Genomic DNA, 26,533 nt, shown 5'->3' on the forward strand with positions numbered 1-26,533 from the left:
TTTAAGTTCAGCACTAAAAGACTTCCTACAACCTATAACCCCCTGTTAAATCTTTAGGCTGTGAGTTCACACAAAAATTGTAAGCAGGGCATTTGGATTGCATGAAATTTGATTTTAATAGAGTAATCTGGTAGTAGACAGTTTGAAAAGCAGAAGCGAGGCTCAAGTATACTATAAGGCAGAGAAGGAATGGCAAGAAGATTTTAAAATAGGAATAGAGAAGTATATATATTTGAAATAAAATTAAGTTATAATTTAATCAGGATTTGAAACTGATAATTTGGTTAGGGAGAAGAGCATCTTCCTTAAACAATATTGTCTCTTAAACAATATGGTAACTTTAGTAAATAATAATGATGATGACAACAATAATGTATTATGAATATACCTCAAATTTGCTAAGAAAGTAGATGTTTAGTGCTCTTACCACAAAGAACACATGTGAAGTACTAATATAGCAATTTGTTGTCAGTCCAAAATGTGTGTACATTTTAAGACATCATTAATATACACAATTTTGTTAATTAAAAGAGTAAAATGAAAAGCCACCAATGGAGAGAAGCATCTTAGAGAAAAAGAAAGGCCACTGAGATAGGGAGGAGCTTTAACTTGAGTCTGCCAGTGAAAGTGAGTGTGTCCACAGAGATCACAGGAAAGATCAGGAGGCTCAAAGTGAGACCCATGGATCCACTGTGGATGCAAGAGTAGACCTCAGCTTCTTAAGTTATTCCACATTAATGGAAGCCCTGCATCCAGAGTTCAGAGGAGTCATACATGCTTAGGATTCCTTAAGGGAACAGAGGTTGTTAAACCCTTAGGGTAAAGGAATTTCAATGAAGAAGGCTCCTGAGAGGAAAAGCAGATGAACCAAACTAAAATACTGGGAAACATAGACTTTGGGACTGCAATTTCCTAACCAGAGCTTTGAATTCAAGCTCAAGATAAAAACGAAGTGGAAGTATTAAAATCAATATATCCTGGCCTTCAATCAGTCAGAGAAGAGAGCAAAATTGGAGAAAAGTCTCAACTGAAATGTCTCGCCTTAAACCAAGTTGTAGTTTGAACAGTCTTATCTGTTGTGGCTAAGACTATAAGTTATTATTAATAACATCATCTGACTGAAACCAGTGCTACTGACATGAATATCTTTATTATTGTTCTAAATGTACTACTGACCATGGTAAGAGTTAACATTTACCACTCTTGTCTACCATAACCTTTGATGAAGTCATACTGAAATCTCCCATGAGAAAGACTTCCTCCTCACTCATAATACTTTCTTTTGTGCTCAAACAACTGCTCAAAAGTAAACTGTAGTGAATTGAATTACATTGAATTCTTTTACCTTTATTGCTTTTTAAGTAGCTTCCCTTCCCTGTCTGTCTTCTGAGAACTAGGACTATTCTATCAGACCTTTTGTCAAACCTTTCTCTGATTTGTCACTTTGTCTGCTACTCAATTAAACACCATTGTTTGGGATTAAAGATGTATACTAAAGACTGTATCCCAACCAGGGGGATTAAATATATGTATTGAACCAGAAGAATTAAAGGTGTATGGCATGTCTACATTACAACCGGATCATATCTGTGGATATGATCCCTTGCCAAAGCAGTCATGTTCCTGGATTAGAATTCCTCTACAATTGGCTAGGAGGGATACAGAAAAAGAGTGGAGTCAGTATTTACACAGAGGTGAGCCCAGAACAGCTGGGTCATTTATCCACATGTCATTAGAACTGACCCATGACTCCATTCTCAGAATGTCCTACTGGCACACATTTTCTAAAGCATGCAAAAAAAAGTTCAGCATAGGAAGTCCTGTACCACTCTTGATTATTTTGCTTGAGATCATCAAATTGTATCCTGATCCCTTCTTTAATCATCAATGCATCACTATAATTTTAACACAGAAAACTGTTTACCTAACTATAGCCTAAATACAGCCATATTTGGTTACAGTTCTGGGTGCATATGTTTGAGAATGTGAGGGCAGTGGCTGCAGAGGTCAGAAAAGGATGTCAGATCCTCCAGAGGGAGGTTTTTTTTTTGTAAGCTTCCTAACATGAATGATGAGAATTGGACTTGAATCTTCTGAAAGAGCAGTGTGTGTCCTTAACCGTTCAGTCATCTCTCTGGCCCCTTAATTGGCTACTTAGGCTGTTTCTTTGAACTTATCTCTGAAATTCAAGATAAGGTTCCTATAAATTGTAACAACAACCTGTAAGAATCCAGGTCTGGCTTTCAGGAAGTTGATAACAAGGTAGGTATTCATAGAGCAACCAGGATATAAGATAATGTGACTCCATGGAAAGAAGAAAAATGACAATGAGTGATGTGGGTGCATTTACCTAATCTCTACCCATTCCCCAATTAGGTTTTGCGATTCCCCTTCATACTGAGAACTATTTCTGGATGCTTAATCTGCTTTGATTTTGAATTTCTTATCACAGCAGACAAATGACATAGAGTAATTTCTGCAATGCACATGTAGGGAACTCAGGAACAGGAAATAGGCTGAAGGGCAAGAAGCAAGAGGACAGTGTTAGGCAGCAACTTGAGAAAGTAGCCCTAGAACCAGTTGCACAAAGAAAGCAGCTTTTAATCTGGAAGCCAGTTAGTAACTAAGATTTACCGAGATCTGCTTACAGGAAGCAGATTATTAAATAGACCTTACCCACAGCAATAAGGAAGAAGTTGCCAAGTAGAAGTGAAAGGTAAAACATAGGCCAGGACATTCTTATTTATTGAAGTTATGATCTACTTATGAGATTCAGTCATGTATTCAGTACGCATTACTGTCTACCCACAGTATTGTAAGGAGTCTGTGTGTTCAAAGTCTAAAGAGGGGTACAAGGTCAAGTGAGGCAAGGTCAGCCTGGAAGTACAGGCTAAGTGGCACCTGCTGTAGCAGAGAGAAGGGATACCACAGTGTATGTGGGAACTGGGACATCACAAGGGGAATTGGATGGTACATTGTTAGAATATGGGATATTTTGTGGCAAAACAGTACAAATGAATATTATTCCCAGAAAGCATCACAATAGTCCTTTCTCTCTCTTTTTTAATTGGGTAGTTTATGTACTTACACTTCAAATGTTATCCCCTTTCCTAGTCCCCCCTTCTCCCACCCCCCTCCCCTGCTTCTATAAGGCTTCTCCTCCTACCATTCACCCACTCCCACCTCAACACCCTGGCATTCCACTACACTGGGGCATCAAGCCTTCACAGGACCAAGGGCTTCCCCTATTGATTCCAGACAATGCCATCCTCTGTTACATATGCAGCTAGAGCCATGGGTCCCCGAATATGTATTATTTCATTAGTGGTTTAGTCCCTGGAAACTCTGGGGTGTCTGGTTGGTTGATATTATTGTTCTTCCTATGGGATCGCAAACCCCTTCAGCTCCTTCAGTCCTTAAGAAGCATCCAAAAAGACAGACTATGAGAGATTGATTCAGAGAAGGAGACTACCAAACATACAGCTTGCATTTTTAACTGCTCCTAAGGCCCTTCTGACAGGAGATGTACCCGTGAAAAATAGTTCTGTGTATCCTTTGGTCAGATGAACTATTTTACCGCACAGCTGTTGTACTTCACCAAAGCCAAAGTTGAAATACAGGAGGAAGCTGGAAGTTTTAATTCAGCCTTACCAGACAAGAAGACTAGACTTAAGCATAACTCATCTCTGGTCTGGGTTATCCTTGAACTTTTACTTCCTTGGATAAGAAAAAGGGTACAACGAAAGGAAACCAGAAGAAAAATAGATACCCCCCCAATGTCAAAAGCCCTAGTGAGAATTGGGAAGTGCAGAAAGTTGTATTAAAAGGAGGACGAGAGACACAGAGAAAGGGTCTGGAGTTTTGGAATTGTATTTAAATTGCAAAGGGGGTGATTTTATTTCCTATCCTACTCAGTGTTCACCCGTATGTGCACTGTCATAGCTCTAGAGTTTCAGTCCAGGTTATTTACTTTCTCGGAAATCTCAAACATTTTCTTCATTTGTTTTGGGATAAAACAAAACAACAAAACAAACATAAAAAAAGATACCCAAGGTGTTTTTCATACTGATGTGAGGTAGATCAAATATCTAACTTTCTGTGGTTCCACTTTTCATTTACTATTTTAAATATCTTATTATCATAGACATTACTTTTTATAGAGCCTGCAAAAAATTTTTTGGTGTTTTAGTTTTCCATTGCTATAGTAGAATACCCAAGACAGAGGTGTTCTTGGAGGTTTTAGGGGAGAGGGAGAGGGAGGAGATAGGGAGAGGGAGAGGGAGAGGGAGATAGGGAGAGGGAGGAGATAGGGAGAGGGAGAGAGAGAGAGATAGGGCGAGGGAGAGTAGGGAGAGGGAGAAGGAGAGGGAGAGTAGGGAGAGGGAGAGGGAGAGGGAGAGTAGGGAGAGGGAGAGGGAGAGGGAGAGGGAGAGGGAGAGGGAGAGGGAGAGGGAGAGGGAGATAGGGAGAGGGAGAGGGAGAGGAGATTGACTGCCAAATGTGCGTACTACCCGTGAGGGCCAATCGATGGAGTTGAATTGCCTGAGTTGCCGTTGTAGGCAGTTGTTAGTCACCCAGTGTGGGTACTAGGAACCAAAGTCAGGTTCTTCGGAAGAGTAGTAAATGTTCTTATCCAATGAGTCATTCCTCTAGCCCAGAAGTTGAGGTTTAAGGAGGGAAGAGCAGATACACAGAACTCAACAATTATCTATCATCAGGGTGTGGTCTTACACAACATCACTGTTTGAGATCCTTTCTCTACTACCAAGTGGCTCGACAAGTCAGAACTGTGGGCAGTCTTTTTCGTAGAGCCAAGTGTCCCCATGGACTAGGGAAGGTCATGCTTATTTGGAAACCTTGGGGTTTTTGTTTTGTTCATTTCATTTTATTTGTGTTTTTTGGTTTTGTTTTATTTTGTTTTGTTTTGTTTTGTTTTGTTTTGTTTTTTGATTACCAGTGGAGGACACAGACACATGGCTTGGGGAAATATGCTTCTAATCTATGAATTTTGAGGCACATAAGCAAACTATAGCATATACGTAAGGTCAGAAACTCCTTAGAGCATCTTAACTAACCTTAAAAAGAGAGACTAAAAGCAAACAGTGTCAAATTAGCAGACAAATGATTGGTTCTGGTTTCTTTTTCACTTAATTTTATTTGTTATTATTTGTTGAGTTTTTTGGTTTTGGTTTTACAAGACAGTGTTTCTCTGTCTGTAGCCCTGGCTGTCCTAGAACTCAATCTATAGACCAGATTGGTCCCAAACTCACAGAGATCCATCTGTCTCTGCCTCCATGTGCCTCTGGGATTAAAGGCACACAGCACCACTGCCAGGCTACTTCAATTTCTTAATACCGGGTGGGCACCCATGTCATGGTGTGCATGTAGGGATCAGATGATAACTTTAAGGAGTAAACTCTCTCCTTCCTTTTTACATGTGCTCTGAGAACCCAAGTTGGGTAGCCTAGCTTGCGTTATATAGGCTTTTCCAGCTGAGCTATTTTCCTGAAGACTCTTCTTCATTAATTCCATAGCTTACATCTGTGGTATTAAATGGAATCTTAGGTCTGATGCTAAATCAGAAACTTTTGCTTCTTTTTAAAAAGCTTTTTATTGTTTTTTTTTTTTTTTTTTTTTTGAGTTTCACATCAAGCATCCCAATTTCCCTCATCTCTCCATTTTCTTGTACCTAACCTTTACCCTTGCAAAAGATCTCTTTGTGGAAGTTATAGTGTTTCACATCATAATGTGTCTCACAGTATTCCCTTTTGTCCATACTTTGCTTGTAAATATTTATTGCAATGACTCTTTGGTCTGGTACGAATCCTCTTGTTTTTGCTCCTCTATTAATCCTGGAACCTCATGGGGGGGGACTCCTCTCAGATATCATGTTGTTACCCTGAGTCATGGAGATCCTGTAGTTTTGGATCTGTAGGACTAGCCACTTCATATACTCCAGAAGTTTGTCAATTGGGTAGAAGTTGTGTTGGACCAATTCAAAACCCTCGATCTGGGCCTGAGAGATATCTCAGCAGGTCAGTCCCACAGGACCAGCTCAGGAACACCCACCACAACCAGGGCCAACTCTACCCTGCTGCCCAGGTGAGATACAGGGCTTGTTCTTCCAAATGCTACAACATGTGAAGGGTAGGGACAGCACCCCTGCTCTCATGACACTATTGGGGCCAGCTCTCCTGTCTACTAGGTGGTGAGGGCAAAAGGAAGGGGAAGGTGTCTCTCCCTTGATGACTCCCCTAAATGTTAAACACAAGTCAGGGTTGGCTTTCCCACACTCACAGCCTCAGGGCTAGACCACCCCCCACCCCCATATTCAGAGCCAGCTCTGCTGTGCCTCCAAGGTGAGGTACAGGGCCTGCTCTCCCAAGTGCTGCTTCTGCTTAACTTCTTATTAGCCTGAAATAGAACTATTTAACTTCCCTACATTTTCATGCACTTATCTTTAAAATGGAATAATTTTCATTCTAATACCCAGCTGAGGACATGTATAAAAACCACTGCAAGTGCACATAGATCAGTAGAACAGGCAGCTCCTTGTGGGCCCGAAGGTGAAGGCAGGCCGAAGACTTGTCCTCATCACTCATCCTTGAGCAATCACTCCATTTCTTTACTTATAAGGCATATGGTAATAGTTTGTGTCACCTGTCTTATGAAGATTAAAGTAATACAAAGTGTAAATAATAGACTAATTATTAAAACTTCTTGATAATGCCTCAGAATGCAATCATCATAAGGTTAAACATCCATGAAATGATTTTTTTTCTCATAAAAAGTATTTTATTGAAATTGTAAAATATATTTAAGTATTTACAGAAAATTTATTTTATATAATCTTTTATCATGATAAGTCTTCATAAATACTAACTGTACAAACCAATAGGATTCACTGTACCCTTTGCCTCCATATATATAAAATGCATTGATCATAGATATTTTGAAATTTAGAGAATACAGCTCTAAGCAAGGTATAGCCAGTTTTTAAAAAGTGAAAATTATATACAAAAATTAGTCAAGAATTCTCTTAAAAGCTTTTGTATATATCAAGTATTATATTTTATTTTTATTTAAAATTCTTCATTTTAATACTTCCTATATTTGAGAGAAATATAATTTATGTATGCTGAAAAAATTAAAGTTAACTGGTCCTCTTAGCAATTGTGCATTGTTTTGACATTGAGATAGTTACCACCTTTTAAATGAAATTAACTTTCATACTAGTAAAACTCTAACATTCATTACTCTTTTATTTCTTTGCAAGATAATAGTTGGAGAAACAGCAGTGTTTTGCCTACAATTAGCCACAAGGGATTTTGAAAACCAGGAAAAAACGATCTTAACCGGAGATTGTTGCTATATAAACCCACTGGTACGCCGGACTGTCCGATTTCTTGGTATGTATCCATTGACTTATTTTTATTCTTCTCAAAAAATCAATAATCATATGTGAGACAACTTTTAAGATGACCCCAGATGTAATTTCCACATTAAGGAAGAAAGAATAAAACCCATGAATATTACTTTTAAAGAAACTAACATGTATGGAATTAAAAATTAAAGACATACATTAATGGAGTTTCAGAGTGAATACATGGGGAGGAATAGTAACCTGAGTAGGTCGTTCGAGATGACAACTTGAGAAAAGAATGAATATGATACCTAATATGCCATCCTTCTTGAACTTGTCCTGAGCTGGTTTTCATAAAATCTAAGGTACATTCGGAGTTTTGTTAGAGAACGAGAGACACCTATACTTTCTTTTATGCTATAAAAGGCTAGCACCTAACAGAATGGCAAATTACTAAGCGTCTTTGTAATTCAACAAAATCTAGATAAACTGAAATTATGGGACAACAAAGGTTATCATAAATTAGATAAATTTTTATAAACATTGAGAAACTCATTCAGGAGCCTGCAACGTTTCAGTGTCTTATGTTACATGGCTCAAGATGAAACCTTTGGAGACCACAGAGTTTACACTACTCTGTAGCTGTCACACCAGACCCTGGCTTTAGAAGCTTTGGGATCGTAGGTCTCTCTGAAGACTGATGGTTTTCATGTGGAAGGCTGAACTTTTCATTGTTGTCAAGTGAGGCGGCTCCAAGGCATCCAAGTATCTTTTGAAGAAGACACACAAATACACACGTGCACGCACACACGAACACGTGCGCACACACACGGACACACCTTAAAACTATTGTCCTTCACATAGTAATGTAATATTGACTCCCTTTGCATGTGAGCCATTTAACAACAAGAAGTAGCAAGCAATACAATTTGCAAAACTAAAAGTGCTTGAAATCAGCATGTTTCTAAGCACGATTAAGTACCTTTGGTAGGGTTGTTGAGGTAAACAGTCTTGTGTTTGCACGCCCGTTTGTAAAGAACATATACCCCAATGGGAAGTGTGCCTATCGCTTGTCACGTTTCTTATTGATTATGCAAATTTCCTTTCACTTTTTCTCCTTCTTGGTGATCAAAGGGTTCCCATCTGCCATAATACAATGAAAGTTGTACTTGAAGCAACATTGCAGAAAACGATTGAACTCTGCACCGGGACTTTGTTCTTGGGGTCAAAAGACTGGCTGTGCCTGCAGGATCCCACTTTGAAAATGACCTGTGCCATCAACAGCGATAATGACTTTGGACCTGACACACTGACATTTTAGTTCTAAGACATATTTGGAAACTTTTCAAGTATCAAGAGACGTTTCTATACTCTGATCAAGTATTTCTATTTTAAACAAGGAGACCTATTACACTAGATAAAAAGGACAGTTTAGTTAAGAAAGTGGGAACACCTTAGCCTACATTTCAAGGTGTATAGATGTTTCAGATGCCAGTGCTTTTCTTTAATATTCCCGAAGGACAAGAATATGTGCACTTTTGTGCATTAGCATCTCAGTAGCATCAGTTTGCTCCCGATTCTCTGCCTTTCCTGGTTTTTCAGCTTCTATGAACTGTCTTTGGTATGATTCTTGGCCACTGCTACGAAGAAGAAAAAGGGATTCTTGCTGGTTTTCTTTCAAAACATAAAAAGAAAAATCAATGCTTCTATCACCTTGACATTTGGATACTCAGAGTTTTGTTATGTTTAGGTTTTTGTGCACAAAGAAATCTTACATACTTTTTTGCAAATTAAAGGAATATTTAAAACTGTGGCATTATTTGATTTTTTTCAACTTTCTTGATGGTTTCCCAGTACAACAGTCAGTCATGGAAGGCTTAGAAAAATAAACAGTTCTGAAATATATTACCAAAAAGGAACCATCTAATTTTTACAGTAAAGTTAATTTGACTTTTTAATAGAAAAACTTTTTGGGAAATATTATGTTGCCACAGGCTTAAAGGTTCTAGAAGATGGAGAAATGGCTCAGCAGGTAAATACATTCTGCTTTTAGAGCGGCCTTGGGTTTTATACCTAAAAACCTGCATCAAGTGGCTCTTAACCACCAGTACCCCCAGCTCCAGGACATCTAACATGCTTTCTTCTGACCTCTGTGGGGACCTGCACAGATGTGTTGCACAAATATACACCCAGGAACACACACACACGTACCTGTAATATAAAATAAATGAATTAATCTTGAAAAAAATGAAGATAAAATAAAAAATCTTAGAGAATTTCATTACCTCAGACTAGAAGCCAGTAGATCTCTTCGCATCCAAAGCACACCTTTAAATGTTGTATTTTATGCATAACATTAATATTATTGGCAAGAATTATTTTTACCAAGGTAGAAAAAATAATTTTTGATCATAAATCTTCCATAATATTTTAAAAATGAAGAGGACCTCCACACATCTAATACTGGAAATGTGTTTGGCCTTTGCAGCTTTCATGGGGTAAATGGCCAGTGACCTTCCAGTTAAAAAATGCTTTTGCTATTCAAGCAAATCTAAGTTTATTACAAAAGGAGAAAAAGTCTGCATATGTAAATTTGTACTTCAGGTAGCCACAGTAAGGAAATATGAGCGCTGTTGAGACAGCCGAGAATTAGAACATTGATCACCTGCTCGTTTCGTGACTCGCTCCAAAGCAGCTAACTAGAAAGCAAATCCATACAAGATAAAGTGGGACACTTGGTAGCTGCTCTCTGCCTTTGACAAATGTGTTTCTGAAGGCAGCGTGGAAGTTTAATCCAAGAACATTCCGCTTAAGATTTCTCCATGATATTTAAATGGAAGCTGGTGACATTAGGCTTTCCTGGCCGCCAGCAGAGGTGTTTACCCATCTGAATGGGCTTAGGATGCATAATCAAAGAGACACAACCGTTTGGTTTTATGTTGCTGTGATTTAAAATAAATGTCAAAAGTAGGGAAAGGAAAAGCGATGGCTAACATTAGTGAAACATGTCCCACCGTATTCTCTCGGGGGAATCTGTCTCTTCCTTTAAAAACCTGCATCACCCAAACATAGTCTCAGAATATATTTTCTCCCTTTATTTTATGACTTACCAGCCTGCCATGCATGAAAATGTAGCCAGTGGTAGACAGCTCAGTATGCTAAATAATTTAACACCCTTAACCATGCCAGGAAGCCAAGGAAGAAACTGAGGAGAGGTAAAATGTAAAGAACTGAGATTATGCATGTATGGAATGCGGTACAGCCTCTAAAATATTTTCATACTGGCTTCTTATAGAATAAAGTTATTTTTTTTAAGAAAAGGGAAGCTAATACTGTTTGTGGCCTTTCTTCCTCAGGAATTTACGCCTTTGGACTGTTTGCCACAGATATCTTTGTAAATGCTGGGCAAGTGGTTACAGGAAACCTGGCTCCACACTTTCTGGCTTTGTGTAAGCCCAACTACACAGCACTTGGATGTCAGCAATACACACAGTTCATCAGTGGGGAGGAGGCGTGCACTGGCAACCCAGACCTCATCATGCGAGCAAGGAAAACATTCCCATCCAAAGAAGCTGCCCTCAGTGTCTATGCCGCCATGTATCTGACGGTAAGCAAGGATCAACAGCGCATACTCCAGGGGGGATGGGTTTGCCGTCTTCCAAGTGTGAAATTCTTTTCTGCAGCATGACGTGAGCCATATATAGAACACTATTGGTTTTCTGTTGGCCATTCAATCTATTTCTAATCATGGCTGGTTGTTCTGTGATAATGTTAACTCAGCTGGCTCTCTTGGGCTCTCTTGGGTGGCTGATTTCATAAAAAAAAAAAAAATGGCCACTGGAATTTCTCTTAGTAGATATGTTTGTCTTTATATTAAAGAAGACTCAATGGAAACAAATCTGTTCCTTAGTACATACACCCCACGATGTTGTAATAGTATAATTTAGAAAACTGTCTGAGCTCCTGACTGCCTACACAAGCTCTTAGGTTCTCTGGTGCTGGTAGAGAAGGGACTCTTACTTTAGACTCTTTTGTTACTGGTAATTACATCATTATGATATCTTCATTGGTATTTTAATATTTCTTCATAAAACTAGTGAAAATAACTTTAGATATGTTTTTCTTTTATTGGTGAGTGTTTGCAAGCATTCTGGCTCTGAATATAGATGCCCTAAGACCTTGAAGTTGGGATGTCTGATCACAGATGATTGTTACTGACCTCAGGGGTGAGGTTAAGGGTAGCCTTGGCAGACAGTTCTTGACCCCAACATGTATGTCCTCAGTTTTCCCACTGTCACTGCAGGTGTGTAGCTGCTGGGTTGAACCACATGCTTACCAACTTGTTTTCTGTGGCTTTCTTCAAAAACTGTGGTGAGAAGCTCAGAGAACTTAGACGTCTTTTGGGATCCTTCTCAGTGGTTCCAAGATCTATTCCATTTTGATTTCGACTTAACAAGAAAAAAAAACTGTAAAAGAAATAAAAATAAAAATCTGGCTCAGCTTAAAAGCAAATTTGATTATTTCTAATGGCTTGGAAAAGCTCGGAATTATTTTTATACTCCAGAAGCTCTTTGACGATGGAGGTGTTTCTAAGGTAATCATGTCAGACAGCCATTAAAAGCGTCGAGAGTCTCTAGCACTACCTAGTGATATTTCTTTCGAAGACTGGAAATAAAGATTGCTAAGTAGAAGGAAACTTTAAAAGGGAAAAATGTACCGATGTGCATAACATTTCCAGTGCAAGATAAATTTAGAGGTCACAGAGTACATATTTTACATTGCCGCGGTTCATTTTTTTTTTTTTTATTAACATAGCATTTTACTTGTTGTCCAGAATGGTTTGAATCCACCATGCAGTTTAAGCTGGCCTCAGGCCTGTGGCAATCGGTCCAATTTAGCATCTCAAGTGTTGGACTGAGACCTAATTTTAAGGCTATGAACCGTGATAATTGTACCCCTCACTACCTCATCTTTATAAATGATGCTATCAAGAAAATTTGTCTAGCACTTGGGATTCAGCCTTACCCCATTTTGTATGCCACTTTCTGCTGATTGTTGTAAATTGTTACAATTCCCTTGTCTATTCACTCTGCTCCCCGAATATGTTTTCGAATTCCCCATTTTCTTCAGCCTATCCGATTCGCATTCTCCTATGCATTGCAAGGTACCTTTCTCCGTTGAATGAAATGTGCTAGCACGCATTCTTTCCTATTCACCAAGTTGCCTGACTGCCTGCTTCTCCTCTGCTGGAATATGCAGCACTCAGTCTTACGAGGAAGATTTTCAATGAGTGAATCAGAAGGCATGAGGCAGCTTTTCATCTATGGCCTTCATCTAAATCTGGTGTTGACTTCGTGTATCCCTAGAGGGACTCTCAATATATCTGCACATGAATATGTGATCCAACAATGATGGGAGGGAAATCACAGAGTGCTTTCAGAAGCCAGAGACAGTACCCTCTTAGAGTACTAATAGATGATAGATTTTCCTATGAATCCAGCCTTTGTCAATGGTGATGAATCTGCGACTAGAATAAAATACTTAGCTGTTTTAATATCTTAAATTGTCCTTGAAAGACATTGCTACGGGACAATGCGTTGGCTTCTATATTATAATAGAATCTTTACATTTTAGATCTCCATTTTGCTGACCACCTGCAGGTATTTCTTTTAGAAACTCATGCTTTGTAAACCTAAGCACTTCAGGCATAATGAAGACTTAACATACTTTATTAATAATAATTAACTGTAATGACTTTAGCCAACATTTACTGAGCACTTATTGTGGTTCAGGACTTGCTTTTATTCACTTTTACTTTTTTTTACATGTTACTAAGTGTTGGTATGTATTCATCATTATTTGTACTTAATAATTCATCATGTATAATGGATTTTTGAAAGCATGTTGTAACATCTTATAACTGTTGGTACTCATTTCACCCATTTATAGCTGGAGATACTGAGAGAGTAAAGCACTTTGTTCAGATCTGTTTAACCATAGCTTTTTCTTCAAGATATCTCAAATAGAGAAACACTAAATGTTCCTAGCTCTATTTTGTCCATTGTTAGCCAAAATACCCCTTCGTCCTGCATTACTTCATAATCCAGTACAGTTTGAAGCTGAGGGTACAGATGGTAAGGAGATTAGCAGTCCTGTGTTAAGAAATCTTCTATCATTAAATGCTGTTCAGACTGAGTTAGGATCCCTGCTTGTAATTACAATGATGGGCACCTCTGTCTTTTCAACAATAGATTCTGTTCTCGGCTAACTGCTTTCTCCTCTTTCCTCACCGCCCCTTTGTGTGTGTGAGAGAGAATGTGGGTGGCTGCTATGGCAACTCTGAATATAACTCCTGCTGCAAACACAGGATTTCCAGTCAGGGTTTGCCATTAGATTTGAACTTATATACAAATGTATTTTGCCCCAGATTCACTGGTGACACCTTAGAAAAACTTCATAATAAAAAGCTGGGTGTTTCAAATAATTTGGTCCCACAGAATGATTGCCAGAAGTTCAACAAGTAGCTATTTAGAAAAGAATGGCTTTCCAAGCAGTATTCCCTATGGAAATGATCTCATGATCATGTGTAGAGATTTGTTTACTTAATGTTAGGTCATATGTGAATATCTAAGAATAAAGAGATGGCAGTATTTGAAAATGAACTGACGAATATTTCGCTTCATGCTTCGCTGTGTAGCTTAGCATAAACCCAAGGAATTTGAACTCTCTCTTAGGATCTGATTTAAATTAAGACTTCCAGGGATAATTTGATTGTAGATTTTTTTTTTGCTTTATTGAGAAGTTAAAGGGGAAAAAGTCCCTAATCGTGTTTTTTGCAAATGCTATTAGTTTCTCTGGTTGAAGGAATAATCTAAGAGTCAATTAACCTTCAATTCTCAAATTTCTAATTCAGTGTTTCTAATTCATACTATAATAATATTTAAATTTAGCTTTCTGGTATTTTCATATACACTGACTAATGAGTTTTCAAGTTAAAAGCGAGCAAGAAAAAAAACCTTCAAAGTTGAAAGTGAAAGATCATGTTTGGTGAATTTCCAGTACATACATCCAATTCGAAACAGAAAAACATGCTCTCAGATCTTCTGGTTACCTTCAAATCTGACCTTAGTTTTTCTTGTAATAAAAATAATTAAAATAAGGGGGTTGGAACGATGGCTTAGTGGTTAAGAGCACTGGCTTCTCTTACAGAGTATCTGAATTTAGTTCTCAAGACTCACAACCAATCTGTGCCTATTGCTCAGGGGATTCTGATGCCCTCTTCTGGCTTCCACAGGCATGAGGTATGCACATGGAGGACATTAATGGAGGTGAAACACCTCAATACCTAAAATAAAATCTTAAGACTTAAAAAATAAGTAGTAGACCAGAGTGGCCCTTGGTTTCCATTGTGCGGTACTCCATATTGGCCCCACTCTAAAGCTAGGAGACAGCTTCTCTCCTGGGTCTGAGTCAACTCACCAGTCAGCTGGGGATTGACTCAGTTGGTGCAACTGGAATAAGTGGGCTTCTCTCAGTCCTATGAGGTCATTTTTGTAAAGGAACTTGCCAGATTGCGTCTTAGCACAGCCTTCCAAAAACTTGAAGCCCCAAGCTTTAATGTGTCTGGAGAGTTATGTTCCTGGTTCCCTCGGTATTTTATCATGATGGTCCAAGGCATAGAGCACCTGTAGATGGAGGAATTGTCCAAGATGATTGTTAAACATGGATATAAGGCCATAGGAGGAACTTGTGGCCATTACATGATTTACCAATTTTTCTCTCAATGGTGGAAAGAAAAAAAAATACTGCTTTCCTCTGTCCTTGGTGCTAGAGGCCAATTATTGGCACTTTCTGCACAATCTTCTGTTGTAGTGATCTTACAGCACCTCATGTATACTACCCACAAATCACATGATGCTGAGACAAGGCTTAGAAGAACACACCTTATTAGCTTCATAAGACACATCTGAAATCATGTTTAAGAGGGAAAATTGGGTATATCAGACATATAGTCTGGGCTCCCATTCTGTATTTGTCCTCATTGTCTGGTGAGACCCAGTTGCCATCCGTAAGCTGTCCTCTAAACGTCCACATATAAGAGCAACTGAACCTTTACATGTATACGGTCTCTGTGCTTCATATTTCACTAGGTCAAATTTGATCAAGTGTCTGCTCAGACAGATATCAAAAATATTTCTTGACACATGGTCAGTTTGATGCTCTCTGACTTTGATGACTTGTGTCAGAGCTGTCATTATTAGTTGACTGACAACGTTCTTTTCAGCTTTCAGCTCAATGTTACTATGTAAAGTGAGAGAAGAGACAAGAGCCAAGTATAAAATGCCCCCTATGTTCCAATGTGTTTGCTGTTATGGGAACCTCTTAGTCATTTTGTGTCCATTTCTCCACTCTCTTTCTTGAACTTGGCATTTAAAATTTTTCTGTCTAATGCACCATCTCTCACACTACCTTGGGAAGAGACATTAAACAGTAATTCATAACAATAAAGCAATAATGACACTGCTCTGAAATTGCACACAGAAAATTACAAAAAATGGTTGGTTTGATGATAGACAGTTAAGTAAATGATTAAAGAATACACAACTATTGCATTTTTTTCTGCATAGTTGTGCCTTGCATGGCTTCTAGAAATAAGGCGTATGTGTATGTTCTGTGGCTGGCATGTGGCTTTTTAGTTGTGTCTGGCTTTTCAGTCATATCGGAGAGATCTCTGCATTATCAACATTGTGTCAGGACCTCTGAGTAGTCTGAGCTCTCCAGTGCTGCCAGCTCACTTATTTCTGGCTAAAAGCAAAGAGCACTGACATTTTAGTTAGAACATGTGGGCTTATTATCAGTGAATACAGTATTCACTGTGCTTTTTTTTCCTTCAAATATTGAAAAGATTGTCATAGGCATTCCTAGGTGTTGGGCTTTCTTAGGAGTTAGCAGAGAAGTTTGGGGACTGCAGTAAGCTGGATAATTCTCATTAGGAAAGGAGATCTCAGCAACCCAGGACAGGGTAAGATAATAAGAGTTAGATTGTGATTATTGTGGGCATCAAGCACTATTCCTCCTTGGGACTCCTTCACCATTTAAGTCTTCAAAATTATATTCCATGACAGCATTACTCTGAAAAGGACTTCTGTTTGTTGTTTGTTTTTGAGACAGAGTTTCTCTGTATGCCCTTGGCTGACCTGCAACCCACACTGTAAACCAGGATGGCCTTGAACTCAGAGAAATGCTTGCCTCTGCCTTCTGAGTGCTGGTATTTAAAGGCATGCACCACCACCGCCACTAAGCTGAAAAAGACATTCTTTAGGTATTGGCGGTTTTATTGAACCTAAAAACCTTTGAGTTTTTGTTGGTTTGTTTCTAGTTTTAAGAGAATTTAGTACATTTCCCTGGATCTTTAGAAGCATCCTAGCCAGTAGGCATGCTTAAAGATATGTCGAAACATAGATAAATCTGCCCTGAGCATGGTATGTACTAAAGGAATAATGGGAGTTACCACTGTCAGTCTATCTGGGAGTGATGGTGAATGCCACCCATTGTCTACTTTTGGCAGGCAGCAGGATGGGGACCTCAGAAGTGAGTGGCACGTGATTGCTCTTGAGATTGTGGTTTAGAAAGTAGAAAAGAAACATCAGGGAAGAGAAGCAGAAACAAAGGCAAGGACCAAGAAAGAAAGAAACAACCAGCAATACTTGGGGCTGGACCTCAGGGCTCAGATATAAGGGTGTATGGGAAAATTTGTGAGAGTAATAGACCAGAAAGGACTTGTAATGAAACTCCATGGTTCCAGTTAATGGGCGATATGTAGGTAGAAAACGACTTGGCCTAGGAGTGGCACCTCACATGATTACCTTTGACCCAATTTCTCATATGCATACTGCATCCTTGAGGCACCTTGGTATCACTCTTTACCCTGAGTTAAACTTGTGATAAAGTTTCAAAGTTGTCTGACAGAGTAGATGGTCACAGAACTGCAGACAATGAAGATTTAACACTGAGATCCCTACTACTCACGAGGCCGAATTCAAAGAGTATGAAATGATGTTCCTGGTCCTAAAAGCTGAAACGAGCTAGGAATCTAAGACATCATGAAATGGAGTTATCACAGGTTGAGACCAAGGGTGGAGCTGTTCAAGACTCTTGAATATCCTCTCCAGAGCCCAGGGGTAGGAAGCTAGGCCAGCCTTTGGAGCTTTACCCAGAGTGCACTTTGGGATCCTTACACAGTCAACCACAGACTCAATTGTTCATGTGGCCAAGCCCATCAGCCACACTATAGAATTTGGCTTTCCTGATTGCGTTCCAGCCTCGATCCCCAACTACATTTACTAGGAAGCTACTCCTGGTGTAGCTTCCTTTTTGGTATAGTATACTGTACTGACCAACAGGGGATTCCCAGCATGAAGTTAAATCTTATGAGGTTCTCCTCACATCAAATGTATTTGCATGTAAGTGGTTCAATATCCAGGGACAGCTTATAGCACTTTAATTTCAGCCGCCAAACTGAACCAAAAAATACAGTTCGAATAGAGGCGATTTCTCAGAATCTCTGCTCTTTTGTTACTTTCAAGGTTGTGCTCTTACAAACACAGTCTGCCATGAGCTATTTGTTTATGCCATTTTAGGAAAATCTTGGAAGTGAAATGAAGGGCTTCAAGTCACAAAAAGAAGTTCCTCTATAATAGTATAGCAATCTGAGGTATAAAATTATTATTATTATTAGCAAGGGCTTACAGTACAGAGCACTTTTCCACACAGCGTGTTTGCTGTTTTCTTCCTCTACATAGGTACTTAGCATTGTTAGATTGTGGACAATGCAGAGAAATATATCCTGAAAATATCCCTCTATCAAAACAAACAGCTAATAGTGACACAGTTAGCTTTCCATTAACTTCAGTAGCTATCCATCTATAAAGAAAGTTCTAGAGAGACAAACTTACACTTCCTCACCACATGATCAAGCTAGATCATAGATTTTGCCCCCATGGCCCCTCCCAACATACACATACTCTCTTCCTTCTCTCTTTCCTTTCCTCTCTTTTTGTTCCCTGTGTTCTCTCTCTCTCTCTCTCTCTCTCTCTCTCTCTCTCTCTCTCTCTCTCTCTCTCTTCCTTTTCCCCTTTTCCTCCCTTTCACCTTAAGCTATCACTCATGGTTGTGATGAAGCCTATCTCCAGGTTTTAAAAGGAAGCCTGTTTTTGCCTTTAGGCACCTGTCATGTTTTTTCTGATAGGATGGTCTATATCTCCTAATTGCTCTCCCATCTCAAGGCTATATCACAGAGCCAGACATGGCTAGGAGGCTCTCTCCTAATAAAGCTCATTCTGAAGAGTGATTGGTCTCAGCTTTCTTCTCCATGAGCCAGGGCTCTTTTCTTACACTCGGAAGCACAAGTGCCTTTCATCTTCCTTCTGTACTGGCTTTCCTCACTTTAAGGCACTAAAAACCTTATCCTCTCCAAATGTGTTTCTTCTCCCTTTCAAATGCCCTACTGAAGTGTCAGGAAACCATCTACCTGCCCCCAAAGAACAGATTATTGACTCTCTCCAAGGGTGATCTCACCCTTCCCCACTTCAATGTCTTCTCTAACAAACCCCAAACTCTCTCAATGGACTTTATCTCTTTCTTTTAGCTCTAGTCCTAAAAATATCAATGTAGGTAGTGTTCCATCAGCTCCTTCAATCTAAAATTTCCCAGACCAGATTCAACCCTGCCACTGCTCTAAGTTAGCTCTGTGTGTGTGTCTTTTGACTGGATGATTGGCATTCTTCCCTTCCCAGTTACCCAGTAATAAAATGAGTCATTCTGAACTCCTCCTTCTCCAGCACCCCCACGTCCAGATGTCTGACTAATTCTGTTGCTTCCACCTTTGAACTATCTCTGGATTCCAGACTTTTCCTTTTCCCTCTATGTGTTCCTACTGTTTTACTTCAGTGCCGTTGTATTGCTGGCCTTGACAGTTCGAAGTGCTTGTTAAAAATGATTCTTAATATAGCTTCCTCCACCCATCCACCCCACACTAGGTGCTGGAATAGCATAAGTTTTAAGTACTTCCCTGTTTGTATAGAAACTGTCTAGAGCTGGCTCTTATAAGCCTTCCCAATCTTACATGGTGTATCCAAGGCCCTTTTGATTCTAGTTGAAGGCTTTAAAAAATAACCCTCCTGCAATATAGGCTGAACTGTGTTCCCTCTCCCATCCCTATTATCTTTGTTTTTTTTGCAATATTTTTTTAAATTTTATTTTCTTGGATATTTTATGTATTTACATTTCAAATATTATCCCCTTTACCCTGTCTTCCATATCCCTCCCCCTCCCTCTGCTTCTATGAGGATGTTCCCATTCCCACACGTACTCTATCCTCAACACCCTGGTGTTACCCTACATTGGGGTCCTAAGACTTCACAGGACCAAGGGCGTTTACTCCTATTGACGCTGTACAATGACATCCTCTGCTGGAACCATGGGTCTCTCCACGTGTACTCATTGGTTGGTGGTTTAGTCCCTGGCAGCTCTGGTAGGGTCTGATTGTTTGATATTGCTGTTCTTCCTATGGGATTGCAAACCCCTTCAGCTCCTTCAGTCTTTTCTCTAACTCCGTCACTGGAGTCCTCATGCTCAGTCCTATAGTTAGCTGCAAGCATCCTCATCGATATCAGTAGGGCTCTGGCAGAGCCTCTCCATCCTTATTATCCTGATCTCCTCCCAAGGCTCCATCTGGAAATACCATCACATTGTGGGGTAGAACAGCAATGTCGGAATAGGAGAAAGACACAGATCAGCCTGTATTGTAGGGGTCTTCTTAAAAAGTCTTCAACTAGATTCAGTGATCTATTTGTTTATGCCATTTTAGGAAAATCTTGGAAGTGAAATGAAGGGCTTCAAGTCACAAACAGAAGTTCCTCTATAATAGTATAGCAATCTGAGGTATAAAATTATTATTATTATTAGCAAGGGCTTACAGTACAGAGCACTTTTCCACACAGTGTGTTTGCTGTTTTCTTCCTTTACATAGGTACCCTTGGATACACCATAGAAGATGGTACAAGAGATAATAGGGGCCAGCTACAGAAAGTTTCTATGAAAACAGGGGTTTTTTATACCCCATGCTACTCTAGGCACCTAGTGTGGTCATGAAAGTAGACCTTCAAAATGGAATTAATGCCTATGTAAGAATGCAACCAGAGTGGGTCCTTTGTCTCGCCCTGTACCCCAAGAGAATGCAGCAACACTCTGGCCATCTTCCTATAAGAAGTCATCTTCAGAACCTCACAGTGGTGGTTAGACCTCCAAATTCCTGAATTGTACAAATTATTTCTCTAGTCTAAGTCACCCAATCTTTGACATTTTTGTCCTGACTGTTGGGCTACCTAAAATATATCCTTTATTTCACGATGGCCCTTCCAGGAGTCCACTTCTTAATTCATATGAACTCTTTTCTGGGTAGAGATTTCTACCATTGGCTAAGTGTAATTTTTTTCCTTTGTGTCCTCTTGCTTTCACATTCACTCAGCCTACTGTGTTTCCGTTGCCTTCAAACCTTCCAGAGTTCCATTCCACGCTGCACTCTGGTCGGGGCTGTGCTTTGCAATTGATCGAGAGTGAGGCAGGCTGAGCCAGGCAGGAAGGATGTAAAAGAACAGGGATGAAATCTGAGGCTCAGGAAATGAGAGGGAGCCATGAAACCCAGATAGAGGCCAGTAAGAATCAAGCCGTAGGAAAGGTGGGATGAGGCATGGTGCTGGACTGGACTGCACACACACCAGTGTTACCTATAAGGCAATGCTTCTACCTGCCCTTCTGCCTCCAGGCTGGCCAAAGAAGTGGCTGCTTCTCTGTATCTGCCCTATGTTAGACACAGTAAGACCTCAGTTTGAGTGACGTGCCAGGAGCCTATCTCTCAGGGCACTCAGGAAGGCCATACCAGAAGATTTTTGCTTTGGTGGTACATCGCTGCTTCCCATCCAGAAGGCTACAAGCACGAAAGAAATTTTCTAATCCCCTCAAGATACTTTGTCAGGAAGAAAATCTTAGTATTTACCAAACTTAAGCTTCTTTTTGAAGATTTATCTCATCTGATTGAAACTAATCCTTCTGTTCTCGGTGGCATATTAATTACATTTGACATTAAAAGCAAATCATTTTTAACACCCATCCTATGTCAAAAACTATTTTTAAGTAAGTCATGTGATGGTAATAATTATGGATCCTTTGTATGGTTTTGTTTTTATTTTTAAAGTCAACAATATATAAAAATAAAAATCAGTTGGGGAAATGCTTGGTGGGTAAGCAAGCTTGAGGACCTGAGTTCAGTCTTCAGCAGCCAGCTCAGGTTGCAAGAGTATCCAGCTGGAACCTCAGATCTGGGATATCAAAGACAGGAGGAACCCTGGAGCCCATTGGATGTCCAGTGTAACCAAATGGGCAAGCTAGGAGTTTGGTGAGAGACTCCATTTTAAAAACTAAGGAGAGTGAGAGAGGAAGACATGAAATGTGGATCTCTGTCACACAAACACTCACACCCATGCAGAATCTCTCTCTCTCACACACACACACACACGCACGCACGCATGCACACGCACACATACATGCAGTATCTATTTAAAATATGTTAATAACAAATTGTTACGCTAAAATTTGAATAAATGTTATGTTTATATGAAAGTAAAAACATATTTAAGTGTGAAAGGATATCAAGACTTTATTTCACATATAAACTAAAATTTTCAATTGTCCAACAGAATGTGCTGTGCTGTTATATTCGTATTTTTTCACTGATATAAATTTTAACTATAATGAAGTACTGTAAATAGTCACATAGATTGGAAGAATTGAAATACACCAATCGTCCCTTTTCATCTTTAATAGCCATGCTAACACACTGGTGCTTTGCTTCCCATCAAACCTGCCATTTTATGGAACACCCTGGGACCTGGGAACATTAAATGTTGCTGTAAAGCACTTGGAAGATTCCCAGCCTTTCTGCCAGTCTGCTTTCTGGACCGATCTGAATAGCTGAGTTCACTTGCCAGGGATAAATGGGTGGCCAGGCATTCTTTGAATTAACCTCCAGGTATAATACAGTATGTGTTCACAATTATGGAATAAAACGTGCTAATTGAAGCCTGTCTATATCGACGCTCAGGAAGAAGTATAATAATTATTACACCCTAAGGCAACATAACAAGTAATATCATTCCACATAACTAACCACCCCAAAGCTAGCAAAGTTGCCCAAGATCAACCATTTATCAAGCTCACGGACTCAATAGGTCAGATCAGTGAAAAAGGCACATTGTGGCTCACCCATGTTTACACAGTTTCTACTTTCTGCTAGGAAGACTTGGAGGTAGGATCAAGAGTGATGGAGTTTAGAATCAACTGCAGATTTTTCATCGGCCTCTTTCCTCTTTCTGAGAGATGAAAACTGAGAGGGACTATACATGAACAGCCCCCTTGCCTTGACTTCCCTAGAGTGTTGCAGCTACAAGACGTCCTGTCTACAAGACTCTGGGCACGAATATGCCAGGGCATCCCCCAGTTTCTGTATTGCAGGCATTCATTGTCACTCTGCGGTTTTTATGCACATGCTTGGGATCTGAACTCAGATCCTCACACTGTGTGGCAACCACTTTGCCAACTGAGCGGTTGCTCTAAACCCCCATCTGGTTTTTTTAGGAGCTCACAGTGTTACACCAGCTTCACTCTGTTGTAAGAAACACAAGGCTGTGTGTGTTCCCTGAGGAAGTAGCATTTGACTCAGCCTTTGAGAAAGAAGGTAGCTAGGCATGAGAGTTGGAGACTACTGTAACGTTTTAAAAACACTAGAGGTAGCCAGCTGTGGTGCCATACACCTTAAATCCTAGCATTTAGGAGCCAGAGGCAAGCCACTTTCTGTGAGTTTTGGGCCAGCTTCATCTGCATAGCGAGTTCCAGGCCTCTCAGGCCAACACAATAAAACCCTGTCTCAAAACACAGACACCGCTGTTTGTTACAGTCCTTGAAAGACTTTAGAGGGCAGGGCTATGGTTTCACTGATAACATTTAGAACGATGAGTGCATGGTAATAAGGAACATAGGCATTCATCAGGGGTTTGGATTTTTTTTTTTTTGCAAGCTTCTATTACTTGCACTTGTAGCATGCCCCTGTGTCTATTCTAATCTCCAAAGGCCTGAGTAATGTAGCACTCAACAGGGTTTAAGATTAGCCTTGTTTTTTTGTAGCTGTTTGTCTATTTTTACCTCAAATCATAAATTCCCCGAGACAAAGGAACCTGATTTTAAAGCTACTTTGATGCTAATCGTGGCATCAGTGTAGTCTAGACATAGGAAAGTACATTGATTGGCCAAACAGCTGCACCCATCTATTAAGTACTTATTATTTGGAACCTGGAGTTTTAAATAGATGCATTGGCCCTGTCCTCTAATACATCTAACATCGCAAAGTGTACTAATTCAGAAGAGAAAATGCTCATGATTTCGGAGGCCATGCTTTTATGAAGCCCTGGATCGATGGTTCTGAGTAAATAGCCCCTGGTATTTAAATAAATCAAACACTTGCATTTTCCTGCCAATTCTATCAGAGCCATGCGTAGTAAAGGCAATACACCTAGACACTGATACCCAACCCCCGACATCAGCCTACTGGGCAGCTTCGTCTTTTCTTAGCACATTTTTAATCAGTCTCACGGTTGGTTGCGAGTCCTGCTGGAGGAGGATCTACACCTATTTCAAGGGCAAGCCTAGGTGTCCATACAGTGCCCGAGGATATAGATGAACCAAGTAGGATTTAGAGATGCTAGCCGGTGGGTGGTTCCCTGCCCTTGACTGAATCTCTGTGAGTTCCTTAGTCATATCTGCCGCATTCTGCAAAGTCCAGCTTTGGACCCCTCAGTAGCCAACTTCAGAATGATCTTTTTATATCCATAAAAAGGCCTAACAATTGCCACTATTTGATACTTAAAAAAACCACACTATATTTGTATTTGTATAATCGGCTGAATAATAAATAGCTTCCTTGTATAATGTGAGCCAGGGCTATGCATAGAGATTTTCTTATTTAATCCTTGTAGCCCATGCTGTAGATACTCCTTGGCACAGTTAGTTTCTGTCAGCCTCCAAAAACTAAGACAAAACAGGGAAGAAGGCATTTTAACTGATAAATTGTCTCCATCAGATTTGTGAGTGGGCATCTCCTGAAAGCAGAGATCTATTACTAAATTTCTCTACAGGGGTGCATCCCACTGTGAATAGTATTATCCCTAGAAAAAATGGACCTCGGATGTTTAAGGTAACTGAGGAAGCCATGGGTAGCAAGTCAGGAAGTGCCATCCATCCACTGCCATTTAAGTTGCTGAAACCAGGTCCTTGCCCAGAGCTATTTCCTTGACATCACTCAATGATGGGTTATGACCTAGGATTTGTAAGATGAGATGAACCTTTTCCTCTCTAAGTTCCTTTTTCTGAGTGTTTCATCAAAGTAACAGTAAACCAAACTAGAACACTCCCATAACTTCTAAATTAAAGATGAGAAAACCTAGGCTTAGAGGAGCTTAATGCTTGACCCCAAGTCACACAGGCAGTACATACTGGAACCAGGATCTAAACCAGCATGCTCTCTGCATACACTTTCTAAGTGGTCCCATCCTGGTGCCTGTCCCCAGACTGTCAGTAAAGAACACACTCTAGTCTGCACACAGTGGAGGATTCCAAGTTCCTTGACCTGGACCCTTTGTTGGGGTGGCAAATATTTCTCCAGTTATCAAAGTGGAATTTTGATTCTTCCCAAGACAGTCCTTGGCCACTCACATAGCCAGGGCATAATAAGGAGCTCTAGTAATACTAATACTGCCTTGATGGAAAGGATTGGGCAAGATGTCACAGTAAGGCCATTAGACAAAGGCTGTGAAAGAAAGTGTGTGCACATGCACAGACACGCACACACACACACACACACGCACAGAGAGAGAGAGAGAGAGAGAGAGAGAGACAGAGAGAGAGAGAGAGACAGAGAGACAGAGAGACAGAGAGAGATGTCGTACATGTAAGTGTTCTTAATGGCCTCTGCATTTCCCTTGCTCTTAAGCTTGATTTACAGTGACACCCACTCATTCATCTGCTTTATTTTTAACAGAGCTGCAAGGGCTCTCACTTTGCCTTATAATTAGTTTGCCTTATCCCACATCATTTTCTTTCTGGACACTTTTAATTTCACAATGCTCTATTACTATTCAGGTTAGAACTTTGGGATTATGACAAATAGATTGAAAACAGACGGAATTAAATAGTTAAACCAAACGGTTCAATACAATATCTTTCCAGGGTGATCAAATGTCATTCCCATCTGTGCTGCCTTAGCTGAGACCCCCTCATTGTTAGAAAGTGTTACTAATTAAAAAAAAAGTCTGCATAGCGTTCGTTTGTGCTAAGTGTGATCTAATCTATTCATTCTTTATGCCATTGTTGATGTAACTTTCAGAAGTAGAATGTATCACACACAGGGCCAGCTGGAAATCTGTGCACACTGGACTCTGAGTCCTATCCATGCTCAGAAGTACCCAGGCTGGATTACAACGTTGTTCTCCGTACCTTTTATTCCCTTATGAGTTTTGACATGGTAGCCTTCATCCCTGCGTGCTTGGCCCTCCCCGTGATGTAGCTCGTCCTATAGTGACCACCAATCATGGATATTTCACTCCATCTATCTGCACACTCAGAGGGTCTGAAGCCTCGCTACAAATTTCAGAACAGTTTTGGAACACGTTTTAGTAGCAGTTGAATTCTCTGTAAAGTTCCTTTTATTTTTGTTTCCTAAATGATATAATCTACAAACATAAGTATCAAAGCAAGGCAAGACTCTGTCATTTACACTGACACCTCCAAATTGAGCCAAATGTAGCTTTATCTTTTTGTTTGCTTCTTAGCTTGGAGATGGTAGCTTGGCTGCTTGAGGAGATGTGTCACACCAGTCTGATAGCTTACCAATTGGGTGCTCTTTCCCTGTTTCCCGGAGTATTACTTAATGACAATCATTTCTCCTTCTCTCGAAAGTCACAGATCATGGTATTTTTTTTAATCATTTTGTCAGTCATTACTAGACATTTCCAAAAGGCCTCCTAATATATAGATTTGATTTCACTCTGATTTATATCAAAT

At 39.9% G+C, this 26,533-nt stretch overlaps 1 protein-coding gene across 6 annotated transcripts in view; it reads left to right on the plus strand.

Annotated features, from left to right (window-relative positions):
• Positions 1-26,533, plus strand: part of Plppr5 (phospholipid phosphatase related 5) — a 279,779-nt gene that overhangs the window by 189,494 nt on the left and 63,752 nt on the right. For all 6 annotated transcript variants that reach the window (XM_063281942.1, XM_008761462.4, XM_039102433.2 and 3 more), the window contains 2 exons: positions 7,277-7,409; positions 10,720-10,970. In XM_063281942.1, the coding sequence (XP_063138012.1) occupies positions 7,277-7,409; positions 10,720-10,970 (384 nt within the window). The remainder of the gene's footprint in view (positions 1-7,276; positions 7,410-10,719; positions 10,971-26,533) is intronic.

Source organism: Rattus norvegicus, chromosome 2 (assembly GCF_036323735.1).
Source record: "Rattus norvegicus strain BN/NHsdMcwi chromosome 2, GRCr8, whole genome shotgun sequence".
In the NCBI taxonomy this organism is placed as follows: domain Eukaryota; kingdom Metazoa; phylum Chordata; class Mammalia; order Rodentia; family Muridae; genus Rattus; species Rattus norvegicus.